The sequence below is a fragment of the Balaenoptera physalus genome (genome assembly GCF_965194825.1).
Source record: "Balaenoptera physalus genome assembly, chromosome: 18".
Classification (NCBI taxonomy): Eukaryota; Metazoa; Chordata; class Mammalia; order Artiodactyla; family Balaenopteridae; genus Balaenoptera; species Balaenoptera physalus.
Genome location: NC_138899.1, coordinates 63,225,974 through 63,249,181, shown reverse-complemented (window position 1 = coordinate 63,249,181; position 23,208 = coordinate 63,225,974). Strand labels below are relative to the sequence as shown.

Sequence of the window (23,208 nt, the reverse complement as noted above, 5' to 3'; positions counted from 1 at the left end):
GAACGTTGAACTTTCTGGTGGAGAGCAGACCTGGGGGCAGATTGCAGTGCCAGTAATAGGAAGGTTCTGGGCCCCTGTAGGTGGGAAAGAGAAGGTACTAAGAAGTAGGTAAAGAAGGCAGGATACGTGAGGTGTGGTCCGATTTTCTTTCCAATGGCAAGTTTACCTCAGACCCATCCTTATTCATTAGATATCTTGTTTCCTTTATATATATATATATATATATATATATATATATATATATATATATATATAAATAAATAAAAGAATACATATAATGTATAATGTACATATAATGTATACATATAATGCAACAGAATCAGGTCACTAGGATAAAACTTGACCTTCTTGAATATGGATCCTCTCATGTTAAAGGATTAAATATTTTGAGAAAACTGTTGTAAGCCAACTGCAAGAGGGGAGACCTTAACATTTTATTTTCCAAAAGAGGCAGCAAATAATGTTTATGAATACAATAAACACATCTCAAAAAAGAATTATACAACTTTTATTTTCCATGGATTTTAAAGATACTTTTGCTACATAGTTTATGTATTTTTATGAGATTATATTTTTTCATTTGTATGAAGTTCAACCTTATACAATTTCAAGGTGATACGTTTGGTAGTGTATCTATAATCTTTAAAAAGTTTTTAGAGTTTTTGGAATGTACAGTATATGAGGTAAAATCAAGATTACATTAAAAATTGTTTCTCCTCTGCACTAATTTTGCAGTGAGGCTCAAATGGCAAGTACACTATTAAATGACATTTACTATCAAAAATAGGAGTTCATTTGAGTTACTATGAAAAACATAAGCCACTGCAACTGCCACAGTGGCACATTTTACCATTTTAGACATTCAACTATATAGAAATCTCTGGGCTATTACACTCAAACTCATTTGTACTGCCAAATGTGGCACTTTTAAGAAGTTTCTAGAAAACAATCTGAATCACTGTTTTGGGGGAAGTTAGCCTACACATAAGAGATTAAATTTAAATAAAATGTAAACATACAGTATTTTATAGTGACAGATCATTCTTACCACTTGGGAAGGCCAAGTTTATCCATTTCTTTTTTGAACAAAGGTTAATGTTTTTTCTACAGCACAGATCATTTGACATAAAACAATTACAATACATGCTCATTCTAATATAAGAAATTCTTCAGAGATCTTCAAAGCACAAAACATACGTCCTTTTTTTCAAAGACTGACAGAAGTGCTTAGTAATCACTAAACTGCTAACCTCAGCAACTAAAAATTAGTGACTCACTATCCTAAAATTCAAATAATAAATTAAAAAGGCTAGTTACAAGTGTTTCACAGATAACAGATGTGATAAAACAAGAATTTTAGATAGTTTCATTACAAACTATTATTACTGGCAGTCATGAACATCTATGCAAGATGTACAATGTGATACTTGACAAAATTCAATCTGATCACCCGATAACTCACAAATGCAAGCTCACAAAACATTAACGAATTATGTAATTGCAAAGTGCTCTAATGCAACATTAACCACATGCAATCAACAACTGGAACAGTATCCAAACAGACATTACATTAAACATTAGTTTTTCAAGAAAGAAAGCAGCTTGAAGTTTACTGGTGCAAATTAATTTTGTCTTCGGATTTGGTGCCCCAAACAAAAGGTTAGGTTTGATTATGAATTCTGATGGTGATGGCAGTAGTTATGGGAGAAGCAGCAAAACTTATGGGAGTTCTTCAAAATTAGCCTGTACCAGATAGATGGAGTGAGAGTGTGTGTGTGTATATGTATATATATCTATTTCTACACTTGGTATATATAAAGCCATATATGTACGTGCATGTCCTTATACACACACATATAGTTCAAAGGCTCACAAAACCAAATTAAATAGGTTTGAAATTCAGAATTATGATTACTTTTAAAAAGTATGTAAAAGCCCTCTGTTCTTTTCCATGTTCTCAAGACCTGAAGATGGGTTTTTGAGTAAACATTAAAATACTTTTAGGCCAAGTAAACTGTCTGTGCTTTCTTTAAGTGACTTATCTGTGAATTCATGAATATATACTTATAATGAAGAACTCCACATTTATCAAACAAGAAGCTTCTTTTTTCCATGCATATTCTTTCATCCAGTTTTTGTCTGCTAAGCCCCTCCAGTTATTCATCATAATCCCACTTACCAAATTAAGACAAATGAGGAGGTAGAAATATAGCACTAGATTGCTTTCACAGCATCATACTTTAACATTTTTATATAGCATGTTAGTGTAAATTTTAATCATTCTGAATTTTTCACTAGGTAATAATTAAAACAAACAGATCAGGTTGTCACTGTTACACTCATGCTGACTGGTCAAAGTATCAATTATATATTGTTGCCTCTCAGAAAGTTTGTTTCACAAGAAGGCATGTCAAAAAAAGAAGAAAAAAAAAAAAGGAAAAGGAAAGAAAAAGAAAAAGAGCCCCAACCGAACAAAAAACCGAAACGTGCTATTTCTGTGGCTTGCATTCTAATAAGGTGCCAGCCTCTACCTAACAAAATAAGCATTAAAAATGGCAAAAATGATGTACTATAGTCTCATTGCCAGTGCTAAATGTCACTGTTTTTGTAAAAGCAATACAGAAATAATTTTAGTACACGACAAAATAAAATGTAATACAATATTAAAAATAAAGTTATATTTTCACTTGATTACAAAGTACTGAATGATAAAGGCAATCAAAATGGAAAAGAAAGCAAACAGCACAAGGATGACGGCTGCACACTGCTCATCACTGAGTGCCCGCCGGGTCCTCGTGCTTCCCACAGTGTCTCTGTTGGTGCTGGCTGGTGGTTCAGTCCTCTGAGAGATGAAGAGCACTGTTGTGCTGTAGGGGCCTACGAGGTCCTGATGCCCCACAGGGTCTTGGCACTGGCGAATGGCACACACACGGAAACGATATTCACAGTTCAGCTGAAGGCTTGAATACCGGAATGAAGAGTCAGGCCCTTTGTAAATCTGATAGTAAGACATTAGAAAAAGAATTATATGGGAAGGCTGGGTAGAAAATCGATGTTAAAACTGGCTAGTTTTAGAATTATTTTTGACATGGAAGCTAGTGAGTGCCACTGTTTGTATCTTTTAAATGACATTTAAAAAATACCTATCCATTAAAGAACTCAACTGTTTGCTGTATAATGGCTGGAGAAATCTGTAAAGTAAGGATGTGATATCTACCCTCACAGAGCTTACAGACCAGCTGAAGAGTGAAGATGTGTCCCCAGAATAGCTAGAGAACAAGCAAAATCAGTCCACGGGCATTTCTCTGGTTTCACCAAATGTAAGAAGTCAAACTTCTGTGAAATCATTCCATGAAAGGAGGAACAGTGTCTAACCTTGCTCTCCCATGATATCTTTGTATAACTGGTTTCTGTAAAGTTTCAAACAGATCTGCTAAATGAAACAATAAGTGAGAAAGGAGAGCTCTCTATAGGTGTCTATGGCAAATCATTTTATAAACTTTAAAAGGAGAGATCACTTAGAATCCAAGAATGGGATTTTAAAACCCAACTCCTCTGCTCATCCCTTAGAAGGGAAATAACAAGAATGGAATTCCATAGATTTTTCAAGACAGTGTGCTAGTGATTGAGAGGATATGTATTGGAACTGGGTCCAAGCTCTGCTCTACCACTGCACACTCCTCCAGGGCATAATAGTAGTTATCTTGTATGGTAATTACGAGAATGAAATAAACTAATACTTGTTAAAGCACTTCTTAGCACAGTGCCCAGCATATAGCGAGTGCTCAATATATGGAAGCTATCACTTCCACTACTGCACCCCTTCACTCATTCTCTAAATGAAAAGACCAAGACTCATAGTGATTTCCCAGTTGAGTTTCCCCAGCTAGTTGGTGGGTTATATAAGAGATCAACCAAAACCTGTGGGCTAGCATTCCCTCAAGCAATTTTAGTAGCCTCAATTGTATCTGTGTTGTGAATCTACATTTTTACATACTGGTTTGCTTCCAAAGGAGAAAGGTAAGATCTTTCCCTCATTTTTGTGTCTCCAGAATCTAGCATATAATAGGTACTTAATGAAAGGCCACTATATTAGGACTGACTATGTATACATCAAAATGTATATCAGTAGATACTGAGAAGATATATAAATGAACTTCTATTGGAAAAGTAAGCTTTAAGACAAATCTTAAAAAAATGCTGAATATGAATTAGTTCTGAAGATGCATATGAGCATTTCAGGAAGTGAGAATGTAGAAATGATTTATGTCTCAGTGACAGTAAAAGGATGAACTTAAGTAAATCAGAAGACCGTATTAGAAAGCAGTGTGAAACAGTATACATACAATGAAGTCAGTTTAGTAAAAATAAAAAATATGTATTTGTCTTACGGGTATAATGGGTGATATTTATTTTCGTCTTTAAAATTTTCTTTACTTTCCATTTGTCTCCAAATGAGTGTGGTAATGTGATCAGGAAAAAAAAACTCACCAAATGGCATGAGGGTGATAGGTGAAGAGATCTGACATTGAAAGGAATATGTTAATCCACTAGTTGGAAATTTAAGTTTAATTCTACAGGGGCCACTGCAGTGTGTGATATTTAAACTGTTTAAGGAATCCTGATCATAAGGCTGAGAGGGATTGAGGGAGTTGGGCATGACAAGGGCTCTTGCCGAGTTATGAGGCCCTGGTATAATTTTCATGGATCACTTAAAAAGTGACTTTTATTTTAATAAAAGTTGGCAGGCAAAAAAAAAAAAAAAAAAAATCTTCCAAGAGTTTAAAGCTTGGGGACCAAAATGATGTTAGTGTTTATGATCCTGACGAATGAGGAAGAAGGTGGAGAGGAGAGACTGGGAAGGAAGATGATGAGATCAAATTTTCAGTTTTGTTTTAGATGTTGGGAAGATATCTAAACAGGGAGACATCCTATAGGTAACTGCAGATTCAGGACTGAAGAAAACAGATACATTTGCTAGAGATGATTTTAAAAGTTTTATAGATCTAAGTGAAGCTATTCAAAAAGAGTCTCAAGCTCAAGATAGCTGGGTTAGGCCTTAGAATGAGAAGTAAGAATTAAAATGAGTAACACCATTTCCACCACCCCCTTTCATATTGACAAGATAAATTTTGTGGCCCTAATAAACAAGAAGGCAAGTAAAAACTCTAATAAATTCATAATTTTTTGGTCCATAGCTATTGCTCACAGATAGTATTACATATAATTAAAACAAAAGAAAAACTAAAATATCCCCTTTATATTTGCTATCAATCAACTATCCATTTACTTAGGCAGAATGTGGCAAATATAAATTAATGCAGATTTGTAGTTAAGACGATGGCAGGTAAGACATTACTGTTTTCACTTTCTTTGCATTTTAACTGAGAAATGCAGACTAAAATTTAAGCTTGTAAAGTTTGTGCATATCTAGCAGGCCAAGAACTTTGAAATAGTACACCACCTGCAACAGAATTTATAGGAAAACCTTTATAGAAAGCTTAGAGTTTCATAAATTGGTATTTATCCTTACCTTAGCTTTGTGAATATATCACAGCATGGAGAAAATAACAACTGTAGAATTGGGGCCAATAAGACTGAAATCACTATTTTACCTATTGGTATCTTCCTCTGTATCTGCATTCTAAAAATCTATTTGGTTCGCAAGATTAATTTACCAAGTACCCATACTAAAATTCAAGACAGTCCTTGTTGTTACCTTTTAAGGACAAATATACATGTTTACTACCAAAGACAACCACTTTTGAAGCTGTCATTACAGAGGAACAAATTCTGTTTAACTATTTCTACTTTCTGTGTACATTACATATCCACAATCTGATCTTATAATGAGTAATACACACAGTCTGTATTATTTATAGCAATTAGTGTAAGACAATGATTTCAGCAATACATTACTATTAGACTGAATGCAGACTTAGTCAAAACTTCCCTAAGATTTATTATAGATTTGACTGCATTTAAAAGTAATTACAGTTGACCCTTGGACAACACGGGTTTGAACTGTAAGGGTCCACTTATTCACAGATCTTTTTTCAATAAGTACAATCTACAGTTCTACACAACTAGAGGCTGGCCAAATCCATGAATGTGGAACAGTGAACATGGAGGGCCGACTATAAAGTTATATGTGGTTTTTCCACTGCACTGGGGGTCGGTGCCCCTAACCCTTGTGGTGTTCAAGGGTCAACTGTATTCATTAAGACAAATAATAAGGCATATGTTGTCATTATAATTTGGCACATATGGTCACATAATGTGATCCTTCTGTAACTTATGAATGTATTATTGCAAATAATTATTTTGTAGTGATCAATAAATGAAGGGAACAGTAAAAACCCTCAAAAACAACTGATTATGGACAAATAACCACGTAACTCGTCTCTACCATTCTTCCCCTCTATTATTGTTGAGGAAGTTGTAAGTGAACTTGGAGCTTTTAGAGCATTTTTTTTAAAATTTAATTTAATTAATTTTTTTATACAGCAGGTTCTTATTAGTCATCAATTTTATAAACATCAGTGTATACATGTCAATCCCAATTGCCCAATTCAGCACACCACCATCCCCACCCACCGCTGCTTTCCCCCCTTGGTGTCCATACGTTTGTTCTCTACATCTGTGTCTCAACTTCTGCCCTGCAAACCGGTTCATCTGTACCGTTTTTCTAGGTTCCACATATATGCGTTAATATACGATATTTGTTTTTCTGACTTACTTCATTCTGCATGACAGTTTCTAGATTCATCCACGTCTCTACAAATGACCCAATTTCCTTCCTTTTTATGGCTAGGTAAAAATTCCATTGTATTGTATATATGTACCACATCTTCTTTATCCATTCGTCTGTCGATGGGCATTTAGGTTGCTTCCATGACCGGGCTATTGTAAATAGTGCTGCAATGAACATTGGGGTGCATGTGTCTTTTTGAATTAGTTTTCTCTGGGTATATGCCCAGTAGTGGGATTGCTGGGTCATATGGTAGTTCTGTTTTTAGTTTTTTAAGGAACCTCCATACTGTTCTCCATAGTGGCTGTATCAATTTACATTCCCACCAAGAGTGCAAGAGGGTTCCCTTTTCTCCACACCCTCTCCAGCATTTCTTGGTTTGTAGGTTTTCTGATGATGCCCATTCTAACCGCTGTGAGGTAATACCTCATTGTAGTTTTGATTTGCATTTCTCTAATAATTAGTGATGTTGAGCAGCTTTTCATGTGCTTCTTGGCCATCTGTATGTCCTCTTTGGAGAAATGTCTATTTAGGTCTTCTGCCCATTTTTGGATTGGGTTGTTTGTTTTTTTAATATTGAGCTGCATGAGCTGTTTATATATTTTGGAGATTAATCCTTTGTCCGTTGATTCGTTTGCATTTTCTCCCATTCTCAGGGTTGTCTTCGTCTTGTTTATGGTTTCCTTTGCTGTGCAAAAGCTTTTAAGTTTCATTAGGTCCCATTTGTTTATTTTTGTTTTTATTTCCATTACTCTAGGAGGTGGATCAAAAAAGATCTTGCTGTGATTTATGTCAAAGAGTGTTCCTCCTATGTTTTCCTCTAAGAGTTTTATAGTGTCTGGTCTTACATTTAGGTCTCAAATCGATTTTGAGTTTATTTTTGTGTATGGTGTTAGGGAGTGTTCTAATTTCATTCTTTTACATGTAGCTGTCCAGTTTTCCCAGCACCACTTACTGAACAGACTGTCTTTTCTCCATTGTATATCTTTGCCTCCTTTGTCATAGATTAGTTGACCATAGGTGCGTGGGTTTATCTCTGGGCTTTCTATCTTGTTCCATTGATCTATGTTTCTGTTTTTGTGCCAGTACCATATTGTCTTGATTACTGTAGCTTTGTAGTATAGTCTTAAGTCAGGGAGTCTGATTCCTTCTGCTCTGTTTTTTTCCCTCAAGACTGCTTTGGCTATTCGGGGTCTTTTGTGTCTCCATACAAATTTTAAGATTTTTTGTTCTAGTTCTGTAAAAAGTGCCATTGGTACTTTGATAGGGATTGCACTGAATCTGTAGATTGCTTTGGGTAGTATAGTCATTTTCATAATATTGATTCTTCCAATCCAAGAACATGGTATATCTCTCCATCTGTTGGTATCATCTTTAGTTTCTTTCAACATTGTCTTATAGATTTCTGCATAAAGGTCTTTTGTCTCCCTAGGTAGGTTTATTCCTAGGTATTTTATTCTTTTTGTTGCAGTGGTAAATGGGAGTGTTTCCTTAATTTCTCCTTCAGATTTTTCATCATTAGTGTATAGGAATGCAAAAGATTTCTGTGCATTAATTTTGTATCCTGCAACTTTACCAAATTCATTGATTAGCTCTAGTAGTTTTCTGGTGGCATCTTTAGGATTCTCTATGTATAGTATCATGTCATCTGCAAACAGTGACAGTTTTACTTCTTTTCCAATTTGTATTCCTTTTACTTCTTTTTCTTCTGATTGCCGTGGCTAGGACTTCCAAAACTATGTTGAATAATAGTGGTGAGAGTGGACATCCTTGTCTTGTTCCTGATCTTAGAGGAAATGCTTTCAGTTTTTCCTAATTGAGAATGATGTTTGCTGTGGGTTTGTCATATATGGCCTTTATTATGTTGAGGTAGGTTCCCTCTATGCCCACTTTCTGGAGAGTTTTTATCATGAATGGGTATTGAATTCTGTCAAAAGCTTTTTCTGCATCTATTGAGATGATCATATGGTTTTATTCTTTAACTTATTAATATGGTGTATCACATTGATTGATTTGCATATATTGAAGAATCCTTGCATCTCTGGGATAAATCCCACTTGATCATGGTGTATGATCCTTTTAAGGTGTTGTTGGATTCTGTTTGCTAGTATTTTGTTGAGGATTTTTGCATCTATATTCATCAGTGATATTGGTCTGTAATTTTCTTTTTTTGTAGTATCTTTGTCTGGTTTTGGTATCAGGTTGACGGTGGCCTCACAGAATGACTCTGGGAGTGTTCCCTCCTCTGCAAGTTTTTGGAAGCGTTTGAGAAGGATGGGTGTTAGCTCGTCTTTAAATGTTTGATAGAATTCACCTGTGAAGCCATCTGGCCCTGGACTTTTGTTTGTTGGAAGATTTTTAATCACAGTTTCAATTTCATTACTTGTGACTGGGCTGTTCATATTTTCTATTTCTTCCTGGTTCACTCTTGGAAGGTTATACCTTTCTAAGAATTTGTCCATTTCTTCCAGGTTGTCCACTTTATTGGCATAGAGCTGTTTGTAGTAGTCTCTTAGGATGCTTTGAATTTCTGTGGTGTCTGCTTTAACTTCTCCTTTTCCATTTCTAATTTTACTGATTTGAGTCCTCTCCCTCTTTTTCTTGATGAGTCTGGCTAATGGTTTATCAATGTTGTTTATCTTCTCAAAGAACCAGCTTTTAGTATTACTGATCTTTGCTATTGTTCTCTTTGTTTCTATTTCATTTATTTCTGCTCTGATCTTTATGATTTCTTTTCTTCTGCTAAATTTGGGTTTTGTTTGTTCTTTCTGTAGTTCCTTTAGATGTAAGGTTAGGTTGTTTATTTGAGATTTTTCTTGTTTCTTGAGGTAGGCTTGTATAGCTATAAAATTCCCTCTTAGAACTGCTTTTGCTGCATCCCATAGGTTCTGGATTGTCATGTTTTCATTGTCATTTGTCTCTAGGTATTTTTTGATTTCCTCTTCGATTTCTTCAGTGATCTCTTGGTTATTTAGTAATGTACTGTTTAGCCTCCACGTGTTTGTGTTTTTTACGTTTTTTATCCCTGTAATTGATTTCTAATCTCATAGTGTTGTGGTCAGAAGAGATGCTTGATATGATTTCAATTTTCTTAAATTTACTGAAGCTTGATTTGTGACCCAACATGTGATCTATCCTGGAGAATGTTCTGTGCACACTTGAGAAGAAAGTGTAATCTGCTGTTTTTGGATGGAATGTCCTATAAATATCAATTAAATCTATCTGGTCTATTGTGTCATTTACAGCTTGTGTTTCCTTATTAATTTTCTGTTTGGATGATCTGTCGATTGGTGTAAGTGAGGTGTTAAAGTCCCCCATTATTATTGTGTTACTGTTGATTTCCTCTTTTACAGCTGTTAGCAGTTGCCTTGTGTATTGAGGTGCTCCTATGTTGGGCACATATATATTTATAATTGTTATATCTTCTTCTTGGATTGATCCCTTGATCATTATGTAGTGTCCTTCCTTGTCTCTTGTAACATTTTTTTAAAATTAATTAATTTATTTATTTAAAAAATTTTTGTCTGTGTTGGGTCTTCATTACTGTGCGAGGGCTTTCTCCAGTTGGGGCAAGCGGGGGCCACTCCTCATCGCAGTGCGTGGGCCTCTCACTATCGCGGCCTCTCCCGTTGTGGAGCACAGGCTCCAGACGCGCAGGCTCAGCAGTTGTGGCTGACGGGCCTAGCAGCTCCGTGGCATGTGGGATACTCCCAGTCCGGGGCCCGAACCCGTGTCCCCTGCATTGGCAGGCAGACTCTCAACCACTGCGCCACCAGGGAAGCCCCGTAACATTCTTTATTTTAAAGTCTATTTTATCTGATATGAGTATTGCTACTCCAGCTTTCTCCTGATTTCCATTTGCATGGAGTATCTTTTTCCATCCCCTCACTTTCAGTGTGAATATGTCCCTAGGTCTGAAGTGGGTCTCTTGTAGACAGCATATAGATGGGTCTTGTTTTTGTATCCATTCAGCAAGCCTGTGTCTTCTAGTTGGAGCATTTAATCCATTCACGTTTAAGGTGATTATCGATATGTATGTTCCTATTACCATTTACTTAATTGTTTTGGGTTTGTTTTTGTAGGTCCTTTTCTTCTCTTGTGTTTCCCACTTAGAGAAGTTCCTTTAGCATTTGTTGTAGAGCTGGTTTGGTGGTGCTTAACTCTCTCAGCTTTTGCTTGTATGTAAAGCTTTCGATTTCTCCCTCAAATCTGAATGAGATCCTTGCTGGTTAGAGTAATCTTGGTTGTAGATTCTTCCCTTTCATCTCTTTAAGTATATCATGCCACTCTCTTCTGGCTTGTAGAGTTTTTGCTGAGAAATGAGCTGTTAACCTTACGGGAGTTTCCTTGTATTTTATTTGTCATTTCCCCCTTGCTGCTTTCAATGATTTTTCTTTGTCTTTAATTTTTGCCAATTTGATTACTACGTGTCTTGGCGTGTTTCTCCTTGGGTTTATCCTGTATGGGACTCTCTGCGCTTCCTGGACTTGGGTGGCTATTTTCTTTTCCATGTTAGGGAAGTTTTCGACTATAATCTCTTCAACTATTTTCTCGGGTCCCTTCTCTCTCTCTTCTTCTTCTGGGACCCCTATAATGCGAATGTAGTTGAGTTTAATGTTGTCCCAGAGGTCTCCTAGGCTGTCTTCATTTCTTTTCATTCTTTTTTCTTTATTCTGTTCCATGGCAGTGAATTCCACCATTCTGTCTTCCAGGTCACTTATCCGTTCTTCTGCCTCAGTTATTCTGCTATTGATTCCTTCTAGTGTATTTTTCATTTCAGGTATTGTGTTGTTCATCTCTGTTTGTTTGTTCGTTAATTCTTCTAGGTCTTTGTTAAACATTTCTTGCATCTTCTCGATCTTTGCCTCCATTCTTTTTCCGAGGTCCTGGATCATCTTCACTATCATTCTGAATTCTTTTTCTGGAAGGTTGCCTATCTCCACTTCATTTAGTTGTTTTACTGGGGTTTTATCTTGTTCCTTCATCTGGTACATAGCCCTCTGCCTTTTCATCTCGTCTGTCTTTCTGTGAATGTGGTTTTTTTACCACAGGCTCTGCAGAATTGTAGTTCTTCTTGCTTCTGCTGTCTGTCCTCTGGTGGATGAGGCTATCTCTAGAGCAATTCTTAAATTTACTGTGCTTAAGCACCACTTGGAACTTAAAAACAAAGAAACAAAAGCAGCAAAAGAAAAACAGAATTGTGGGTTCCACTCCTAGACATTCAGGTTTATTAGGTCTGCAGGCCTCTCTGAGGAACAACTGTTTTTGAGAATCTCAAGTTCAGAAGTTTAAGAAAGGAAGAAATTGTATAGAATCCAACAGGCCACTGTCCCAGCAACCGTTCTCCTATATTGCCAACAATACCCTAATTTTGGATGGGGTATCCAAAGTACAGCCCATGTACTAGGAGAAGCTGGCTGAGGCTTAACTCCAGAGGTGGGCCCTGGCTGGCTTATTCCCTGGCACAGTCACTGCTTCAGGGATGGCTTTGTAACCCAAGTGCTATCTTTTCCCTGAATGTGGATAAGGAAGTGTAAGTTCCCCATGGCAGGCACTGAGCACTGAGAGAAACTATGTCCCTGATGACTTCATTAAGCTCCTCTATCAACCTGCCTACCTACAGGCTTCTCCCTAAGAGTATTTATACTTTATAAGCCAATTTGAATTAACTTTTCTGGTACTTGTAACATTAATGAGCTTGGACACAAGAACTGTCTTAGGTACAGACTCCCAGATGGGGCTTATCTGCTTTGACGGTGGTTCTAGTGTCCCCCAACATTTTCACTTCACCCTGTTATACCACTTGAAATGCTGCTTTTGGTTTAAAAGCACTTGCTTTGAAAAATGTATACACTTCTGGGAGGATGAAAGAGCCAGCAGACACTCGACTTTTGACATGAATTTTCCCATAGAAAGAGTCTTTCTCCTAATGGGAATAAGGTCAGTTATACTGTGTATATGAGAATTACGATGTATGTGAGAGAGGGAGGCAAGAGTCAGAGGAAGAGTGTAATTTTAGAGAATGGGGCCAAGCCTCGGGGAGGTGCTGCAGAGCAGGGCACAGAGCAGGAAGAAGGCAGCAAGAGTTTGGTGAAAGCCACTGACTGATCAAAGAGGGATGAAGAAAGGGAAGAATGTAAAGAAATCAATATGTTTCTAAGTTTGGCCCAGGGTCATAAGTACTGGCTGCTGCTAGGCTAATTTGCTTCCAGGTCCCCAAACCCAGCAACACTACAGGTTAAACAGGTTTTAATAGGCTAGCCTAGAAACTCAACCACCAACTTATAAATAATAATCCTCTTCTTAAAAACATCAACAGTTCCTACTCCTGTAGAATGAAGACCCACCAAGACTTGGCCTCCTCCACTACACACTCCAATCCTTTTTCTTTTTTTAGCTTTTTTTAAAAATTAGTAATCTATTTTATACATATTAGTGTATATATGTCAACCCCAATCTCCCAATTCATCCCAGCAGCATATGCCCCGCTTTCCCCCACTGTACACACTCCATTCTTGAGCCTTACTCAAGTCATACTTGAGAGTTCATGGTTCCTCCTAAGCTCATCAGCCCCCCAGAAAGACTCCCTTTAATGATAATCCTTTTGGAAAACATTCCAAAGTCTAGCTGGAAAAAAAACATTCCTTTTTATAAAGTATGTTTTATCTTTATCATGACATTTGTTTGCTTACATAGAATATCATGATTATAAAATTTCTGCTTCCTTGCTAACGTCTAATAAACAACTTTCTTGAAATCAGAACAGTAACTTATTAATAATGTAGCCCCCTCAAATTCTTCATATGTTGTATTTAATACATGTGTGTTGAATAGCAAGTCAATTTTAAGTAAAATATTAAAATCCCATGAATGAGATTGAACTCTTAAAAAAATGACCTTCAAACTTTTGGAATACAACTTGCCAGTAAATCATAAAATTTTATAAACATTTAAGAGATTTAGATGAGCATATATATGATGAAGTTCTAAGGAAATCAGTATTTTAAGTTGTACAGTATGCTTACAATCTAAAGCAAAATTGGTGATAGGGTTAATTTAGCTTTTAAGTTAAATTAGAATTAGCACTGCTGTTTCATGTAGTGATATGTTTATTAAAATTCATATACTACTCAAATGTGGGTTCCCTATTTCCTTTAAACATGTAATGCAATTACATTTTCTTTAATATTAATTTTGTTTCCTCCTTGGAAGGAAACCTGCTTATCTGTAAATCATATTCAAATCTAATTATCATGTCAATTTGCAGATGGCTTAATAAAGAAAAACAATCACATGCCAAATTTAATCAGACTCTTTGGGGCCTTTTGTAATTTCGGTTAAGAAATTATGCTTCCATATTTAGCAAAACTTGAAAGGAAAAAATTATACCTTATTGAAAGGTATTCTATTATTAATAGTTATAAAAGCACAAGAGTGAAATAAAACAGATGAATGATTTTTTAATAGTGAGAAAAGAAAATACAAGATAAGAACCTAAAATGAAAACAACCCAACTTAAAAGCCCTCAAAATCAAGAAGGTTAACAGCAAAAAGGGAGAAGCAGATGAAATGCTTACAGAAATAAGGCTTTTGAGTTGCATAAAAACTTCTTTATAAAAGTCATAATGAACACTGACAGCTGCCCACTTCATCAGCTGTTCACTGTTTACCAGGAACCTATCTTTGAAATTTTACCAGGAAGGTGATACTTCCTCTAGGCTTCCATAATAACTGTGTCTATTGTCATATTTACAACACTTCATTGTAACTATGACTATTACTAACACTAAAAGCCTCTTCAATGCTGTCTCTGCATCTGTCCTCATCCTACTGTGGTCACAATGATCTTGTGTCTGATCATGTGCCTACTCTGGTCAAAATCACCCTACACCAATCTCCATGCCCGCTCATAGACCCTCTACCATTATAGCCCTGACTTCATTTATTATTCCTCCGTTTGCTCATGCCGCCCCAGCCATAGTGGCCTTCGTCTTGTACAGCAAATTTAACAAGCATGCTCCTGCCTCAGGGCCTTTGCACCTACTGTTCCTGCTTCTTGAAACACTCTTCTCCCCATATTCACTTCCTTTGGGTCTCTGTTCAAATGTCACCTGACTGCCCTATATGAAATAGCACTAGCTGTCCCTCGCCCTAGTACTCCCTAATCCTTTTATCCAGTTTTATTTTTTCTCCATTGTGCTTATCACTATTTAACATACGATATACTGATGTGTTTATCTGCTTTTGGAATCTCTTTTTCTACTAGAATGTAAGCTGCACAGAGGCAAGGACTTTTTGTTCACTTGTATCCTGAGTGCCTGGCACAGAGTTCAATAAATACCTGTCAAATGAATGAATACTCTGTTTAAGTGCAGTTCACACCCAAAAGATGTTGAATCCTGATATACTGTGTAGTTACTAATCTTTGGAACATAGTAAGCACTGAACAAATGTTTCTGAATTAGGAAGATAAAGGTAGTCAAATCCTGCATTGAAAATACATAAAAATGAAAAAGGTGAAAGTGTGTATCTATAGAATTATATTTTGGCACATACCTGTTTGAATTCTGAATCTTTTCCCACCATAACTTGAAGACTGTAAATAACTGGATCACCTTTCATTGGCTGTAAACACTCCCATGTAATTTCACAAATGTGATCATTTACTTTCTCTATTTTGGGGGCTGTAGAGAACAAATATAAATAAAATCTGCTCTACTTGATTTTTAACATGGCACATCACACAGACACTTGTTTCAATCAAAATCAACAGACTTTAAAACATAGTTACAAACTTGAAATAAATATCAGTGAATTTTTGAAATTTGCAGAGAAATGGTCAATGGCTAACTCTTACCATCTCCAGGCCATACAATCTACAAGCACTCCAATGGCCAGACTGATTAAAAGATCTGTAAAGATAAGTACTATATTCCCTGAGCTAAAAAAAGCCAATGGCAGTCCTACATCTTTTAACGGTACTTCAAAGAGCATACATAACTAGAACGTGAAATTTTATAATTTAAGAAATCTTCTAAGAGAATGAGTTGAAAAATACCCCTGGCTGCCTGACCACATATATGACTGCCTCACTCAATAGTGGGGTACAAAGGTTTTAAAATCAGCAATCTTCTTAAGGTAAAGAGACACTAAACCAGATGAGGGAACAGAAAAATAACTCAGTGAAATCCATCAGCATTATTAGAAAGACTATTCAAAGAACAGTCTTGCTAACTATGGATCTGCTTAACAAATAATACATTCAAGATATGATCCAGGACACTGTACTAGAAATCTCTGTGATTTGTCCTCAGAGGGTAAGGAATTTTAGTATTGTTTACTTTCCAGGGTTATTTTAAAGTAAGAACCCTGCTGAAATTAATTTTAAATATATAATATATACACAAATGTGTGTGTGTGTATGTGAATTTAAAAATTCAAGTTAACTAAGTATTTATTTATGTTTTGCTAAACAGATGACCTGGCTCTCTCCCTGAAATCCAAACGAATGAAAACAGCAATGACTCAAAACAACCAGAATTATGATTTTTTTTAAGTAGCAATAGTGGAAACAGCAAATGACCCTATTAGAAAACTAGCCTACCTATTCAATTTAGTACTTTTATGTTTATTAAAAAGATCAGTGACAAAAACCAGCACTTGTCTGATTATCAATATGCCAGATAAAATAGCTTTTATTATTAAGTGAAAGTCCCAGTAGGTAGGCTTTTCTAATTTCCTTCTTATAATTTAAATGTTGGACACATCCTGGATGATAAATTTTAATAGTACAAAAGTACTTTATGAAAAGTGCATTTAATTTATTATTAAAGAAAATAACTTTGAGGATGTATAACTTACCTTTCAGGGCAGCTGGGACAGATTTTGGAGTAGTGAAAATATATTCTTGGGAAAGAGGACCTTCCCCCACTTCATTACAAGCTTGAATACAGAATTTATAAGATGTCGACTCATTAAGTCTTTGTACTTTGTACGTATGGCATGGGCCTCTGTACAGGGATATAAACCTAAAATGGAAATGACTCCTATGAAAAATAAACCTTGACTACCTTATGAAAAACGTTTAAAAACCACTAAAAAAAAGACAGTTCGGACATTATTTAGGAGTAATAAGTTACTCCTAGAATTTAATGCCAGGAATGGTTTGTCACACAATAAATCTGTGTATTTTCATCAGATGATGAAAATCACAGAATGAGTAAATTTCCCAATTTGACATGGTTTCCTGAAAATTTATTGCTAAATTTTTCTCTTCAGGCTTCTGGTATAAGCTTTGTTTCTGACTGCTGTTTTTTAATGTATACATTTTAAAGGATACTCAGTACATCACAATTTTCATTATAAATTATTTCTAACTAGAGTCATAGGCATACAATTTGTCACATAAAAAAGAGAATTCCCTTTCCCAGGCATAATTTTAATTGATTTGGTGAGGTTTTCTTAAGATTTACATAACAGTATGAGATAATATATAATTTCCCATAAATTATCCACTTGAACTGTTCAATGGAAAGTTTAACATCATATATGTTATCCGTATGCTGAATGTTCCCCAAAGTTTTGATTGGCTATTTTAAAAATTTTTGGAAACTGAGGAATGAATAATGAATACTCATATAGTTCTAACAGTCTGAAAACTGTAGATAGATTAAAAATGAAGAAATATTTAATGATCTTCAGTAAGAGTATATCCAAGAAGCAGTAATTACATAAGCCTTGCCTTTTGAATCTCCAATTTTTTTTTTTTTAAATGATAGGAAAACAACCAGTGGCAAAACCACTGTCGAAAAAAGCTGAACGATAAGACCTGTGGTCAGGGAACAGCTGAGGTAGCATTCTGACATGATCCCACAGCAAGTGTAAAGAGTTGTGAAAAGTCAAAAGAAAGTAACTAAAGATATTAAATTGATTTAATGCATTAAGTTTATATAGTAAATTTACAATATCAATAAAACGTTTTAATTTATTTATTTTCCACAGCCAAAGACCATAAGCCATACCCCATACCCTACAACAATTCTCTAGATGCTAGCTAAATATTAACTATGGCTAAAGTTCTAAAATAAGAATATAAACTAATATAATCTGTATTTAATAGAATCTTTGTTCTATTATCTTTCAACCAAACACCAATTAAACCTGTTTCCAGTAAACCTTCTTGCACTACTACCCCAAATGTAAATGCTAGAAAGGGGATAAAAATAACTTAAAGAATTAATTCACCTAACAATACCAACATATATTAAAGATAAATGGCTATACCAAAAACCTGTGGCAAGGCAAAGAATTTCCTTCTAGAGATAAGGCTACAAACAGTACATAAAATTCTGCCAAGAACAAAGGCTAACATTCATAGAGGCAAAGATTTCAGGAAACGATCAATACTATTTGCTCTGTGTAATGCTCTTACTGTTGATACAGTATGTTTAATTCTGTATGCTATTTTAAATGTGTAAGTACTTCTGATAGAGACTACTTACATACAAGTACCTTGAATATTCCATTATTGAATACTTGGCTAAGATACAAACCCAACACAAAAAACAAAGTAATCTTGGGAAATACTGTCCCTGGTACTCTGAATCTATCAGACATACAAATTATTTCTAATAAATTGAGTGAAAAAACAAACACACAAAAAAGAAAAACCAACAAAAAACCCCCAAATTCTTAAAAGATTAGAGTAACAGGTGTGAAAGATATATGGCATTGTTTATTTTGGATATAATATCAATAAACTACCCCAGATTGGAATTTGAATAATTTACACTACAATTATTTTGAGTAACACTATAATTCAAATGCATGATTTAGTGGGGTAAAATATGGCATGGATGTAACGAGACTGTAAAGGATGGTAGCACAGAGAAGAACCTGAGTAGCCAGGGGACTGGACTATTTATTCAGAGTCTAAGATCTGATGGTGAGGAAGTAAACTACTGCATTCACTTAGTGTGCAGGCCCTGTGAGGGTGTGGAGGAGGGTGAGATATAATCCCTGCCTTCAAGGATCTCAAAGGCCTTAAGCCAATCAATGATTTACTGTAAAAACTGCCTCTTGCTGGAAACAAGCACTGAAGAGATTATTTTGCAGCACAGATTACGTTTCGTTTACTAGCTTGAAGAGAGAAAATGGGTTAGAGATGAGAGCCAAAGAATAGTTCCCCTATTTTTTTCTCTCTTGCATCACCCTCACAATTATAAACAGAAAATCTTCATTATGTCTTCTGATGTTTCAAAAATGGCATACTTAAAAATTATTTATGAGACTTCTGTTTTTTAAAACTTAATTTACTTCTATTGTTAAAAAAAATTCACGGACTTAAGACCTGAGAAACTATATAAAGAAGCAATTAGAAACACCTACCTTCCATTCTTATCCTCCATCTGAAGGTGGTACTGAACAGAATCTGTCGACAATGTCTTTGGGGTTCCTTCTCCCCACTTCAGTTTAAGGTTCTGGTGGCTGAAGGCAACACATTCCAGACGAGGTGGATCAGGAGGGAGGGGTTTAGTTTTTAATTTTATCATGTGGCTGAAAGGACCAGCTCCAAGGCTATTCAAGGCTTGAATTCGTATTCTAAGCGCCATATTAAAAAAAAAGAAAAAGTTTAGTTTATGATTATTCTATTTAAAGTGTCTCTCTGGTCTAGGCAAAAATTAACATAGTTTTTACTGTGTACCTGTATGTTGTATCTGGTTGCAAACTGTCTAGAATGTAGCTTGTAACCTTTCCCACAGACAAGGGCTGTTTATCTCCAAAGTCTATGCTGTAGGCAAGGATTTCTGAACCATGATCACAAGGCTTTTCCCAGCTTATGGCAAGGCATGTAGACGGTGAATAGTTGGGATTTTCTATATCATCATCACTTACTTCTTGAAGACAAGTCACAATACCAGGAACTGATGGTGGAGTCACACAGGCTACTACTTCACTGAAAGGGCCTGCACCCACAGTACTCAGAGCCTACAAATTAACAGAGCCCAAAAGGTAAAGACGCAATCATGAAAATGCTCACAAAACGCAAAACTCTGGATAGAGTAAAGTGACAAGGCCCTGAACGCCTTTACCTGGACTCTGCAATAATAGGTAGTTGCTGGTGAAAGTCCTTTTAATTCATAACTGAGACCGGGCCCACAGTAACATATCTGCATACTTCCTTCAACTCCTCCCCACTCCAATCGATATTCAGTGACATCAGTTCCATTACTCAAAGGGACCTTTAAATTAAGAAAAAGATAAAGGTCTTAAGTCCTGACATGATTAAATAGCTTTTGGGCAAAAATGTTCTTTACCTGAGCATATAAAAAACAGAATTTAAACTGTTCAATATTACATTTTTATTCATTAAGGCCACCTGAATTTACGATTTGTCAAAAAGTATAACTTTGTTTTCAATTAGAAGTAGAAATATGACTGAATCACTTTAGAAAGAGTATTTTAAGGTAAATATACTTCAAAACAATTCTATTAAGTAATATAAATGTTAAATCGTTCAAGGACATTTTCTTTGTTAAATTTCAAAAGAAACTGAAAATGTAATTATCATTGATTATTACTATATGCAATAAATATACTAGAGACAATAAACATAAGAGAAATAGTATTACACTAATTCCTATGAATGTTTGTTCTGAACATTAAGCTCACCGTGGCTAAATATCTCAGTACCGAGACAAAGCCTTTGATAAAATACAAAGCACATCACGAATCTAAATACTTGTAATGTAAATATACCTTATTTAAATGCTTCAAAGAGAAAAAAGAATTCACTTTTTACCAAGTGAATTTAACTAGGACTTACTCTTTGTATAATTTATGGAGATGAAATGCACAGTATCTTTATTCTTTTATATAAACTGTTTTAATCACTTAAATATAAGTCAAGGAAATTACAGTACCTCCCAATTCACTTGTGCACAAGTTGCAGATCTCCATGTAACTTGAGGGGGCTTGCACTGATCTGGTGGTCCAGGGGCTGTAGTAATATCACATTTTTCTGAAAATGGTCCAAACTAGAAAAACAAATATTAACCAGTGTTTTCATTTTTCACCTACCAACTGCACAGCTCTCCATAAATATTCACAAATAATCAAATTCATCATCCCTTTCCTTTAAGACTAATTGGACATAATAAAATTCTACAAGAAATCACAGAAAGTAAAGATTTAATTAATGATCATGGAAGTAAATATGTGGGGTATTTTAAAGTTTCATTTACTGTAGTTTCTTCTCTTGCCCCTTATTACTTCACGAATTGTTTTTGTAAAAAGGGCGGGGCATTCAGCAATTGGGTTGGTCAAATAAATACGAAGAAATTCTGTGAAGAGTGAAGAGATGATACCAATTAAAGGCGTGAGAGGTGATGGGCATAAATTATATCTTAAAATTTAGAATAGCTTTAGTAGGGTGTAAAAATGTAAATTCTCTGGAAATACAGAGAACAAATATTAAGATGATTTTGACAGGTTATCACAAACCTGAAAATATAGGTTAAAGACACTAGCACTAAAGATGTTAATCCCAGTGTACTGCAGCCTTGAGGGGCTGACAAGATCATGACTTCAGAAAGGAAGGAATGACGTACGCAAGGAATGCCAACAAAGTATATAAAACTGACATGTAAGAAATTTAAAAGTAAGTTTACAGATACAATGAACTCAGTTGGAGAATGAGACATAAAACACAGCACAGTTTACTAAAATCTGAAATAAAGGGGAGAGACTTGTCAGTTTAATTTTACGAAATTTTAATTATACTGTAGTTTAAAGAAACACAGTGCTAACTCAGTTAAAGTAAGAAATCAGTGCTTTGTCCTTAGAGAAGTTTTAATTCAGAGGGACAGGAGGTGTCACAGTTGAGTGGAAAGGGCGCTGGCTGTGGGGTCTGAGGCAGTGGCTGGCCTCCACCACTTCTTCGTCTGTGTGACTGCTGGGGCAGGTATTAACTTTTCTGAGCCCCAGCTTCCTCAGCAGTAAAATGGAGATATCATCTGTTTTGTCCATTTATGGAGTTGTACATAGATAATATATTTTTTTTAAAAACCCACACATACACAAAAAAAAGAAAAACAACAAAAAAAAAAAAAAAAAAAAAAAGAAAAAAAGAAAAACCCACACAAAACCAGAATGCTTAGAATGTAAGTTTTCTCCTTTAGGCAAAAAATGAATCACAACTAGTTGCAAACTAAAAAAAAGTAAATGCTGCATTTAACCAGCCTCAAAACACTTAATAACTCTAAGTATTTCATCTTATGATCATGTTTCTACTCTTTTTACGAAGTAAACCCTATTAGCACTGCCTGAAAGGCAAGCTTTAGCTCAGCTAAAGTCCAAAGTGTCACATATTGTAAGTGGGGTTTGAAAATACTGAGATTCTATAACAATTAAGTTATGGTATACACTGACTTCTCTCTTATTTATCAACAGAGGCTTATTAAAAATTGTAAAATTTGGAGTTGCATGTTGAAAGCAAAATGGTCAAATAATGGGTACAATGACGTATGTTATATGAAATACCACTGAGATGATAATTCAGTCAGCTCAGTCTTCCTACCCCCATTTTGTTAGCGGCACGCAGTCTGAAGCTGTAAGTCTTTCCAGGAAGAAGGCTGCTCACTGTACATTCCACTTCAGAACCCTGGTAAACTTCTCTGGGTTCATCTCTTTCTGCAGGAGACATTTCCACACCATAGCAAGAAATGGGTGATCCACCACTGACCAAAGGGGGTCCTAAAGGTGGAAAGAGTCATGCAATTTAACAAGAGGAATATATTTAATACTAACTTAATTATAATTTATTACCAAAATGAAAATTACCCCATCGTAACTGTATTTCTTTTGCTTTGGGTCTACCCTGTAATCTGGGAGGGAGGCATGGGCCAGGAGGCACAGCTGGAGTCTGCACAAGTAAAGATTCAGATACCTGCCAAAACAAAAGCAAAAACAAAACGAAAATGCCCCAAGCCAAATAATCAGACTGCTTTTGTTAGAGGAAAATAAGACAAACACAAAGATTGCACCAATAATTTGAAACTGTACTTGACTATCAACAGAAAAGGAATAAAGTTCTGAATAAAATCAAGCTCAATTAAATCATTAAAACTCAAATTTTATACAGGCAAATAAAATAAAGACATGTATTATGTGACCACTAGATACAAAGAAAGTTACCAGAAAAAAACCCCCAAACCCCCCCCAAAACTCTTCTTTCCATAATTAAAAAAACCCCAAAAAAAAACCAACAAAAAAACCCCTCCATATAACCTAATGGACATTATTTTTGATCATGTCCAAATGGCTCTACAAATCTCTTCTAAAGAAGGATGTTTTAACATTCTGTAAATGCTATCTGCTGTGTTTTCAGGAGGTTTAGACTATTTTGTCCACTTGATTGTATTTGTAACCTAAACATTAATTTATTTATTATTAAAAAA

General features: G+C 35.4%; 1 protein-coding gene across 8 annotated transcripts in view; it reads right to left on the bottom strand.

Moving 5' to 3' along the window:
- Positions 1–492: 492 nt before the first annotated feature.
- FNDC3A (fibronectin type III domain containing 3A) overlaps positions 493–23,208 on the bottom strand; it is a 191,063-nt gene continuing 168,347 nt past the window's right edge. For 6 of the 8 annotated variants that reach the window (XM_082434386.1, XM_082434385.1, XM_082434390.1 and 3 more), the window contains 9 exons: positions 22,592–22,697; positions 22,329–22,504; positions 20,674–20,787; positions 19,843–19,992; positions 19,455–19,738; positions 19,139–19,351; positions 16,613–16,779; positions 15,308–15,435; positions 493–2,998 (listed from right to left, as the gene is read on the bottom strand). In XM_082434386.1, the coding sequence (XP_082290512.1) occupies positions 2,684–2,998; positions 15,308–15,435; positions 16,613–16,779; positions 19,139–19,351; positions 19,455–19,738; positions 19,843–19,992; positions 20,674–20,787; positions 22,329–22,504; positions 22,592–22,697 (1,653 nt within the window). In that variant the 3' untranslated portion in view covers positions 493–2,683. The remainder of the gene's footprint in view (positions 2,999–15,307; positions 15,436–16,612; positions 16,780–19,138; positions 19,352–19,454; positions 19,739–19,842; positions 19,993–20,673; positions 20,788–22,328; positions 22,505–22,591; positions 22,698–23,208) is intronic. The other 2 variants (XR_014255896.1, XM_082434391.1) reach the window with 2 other exon arrangements.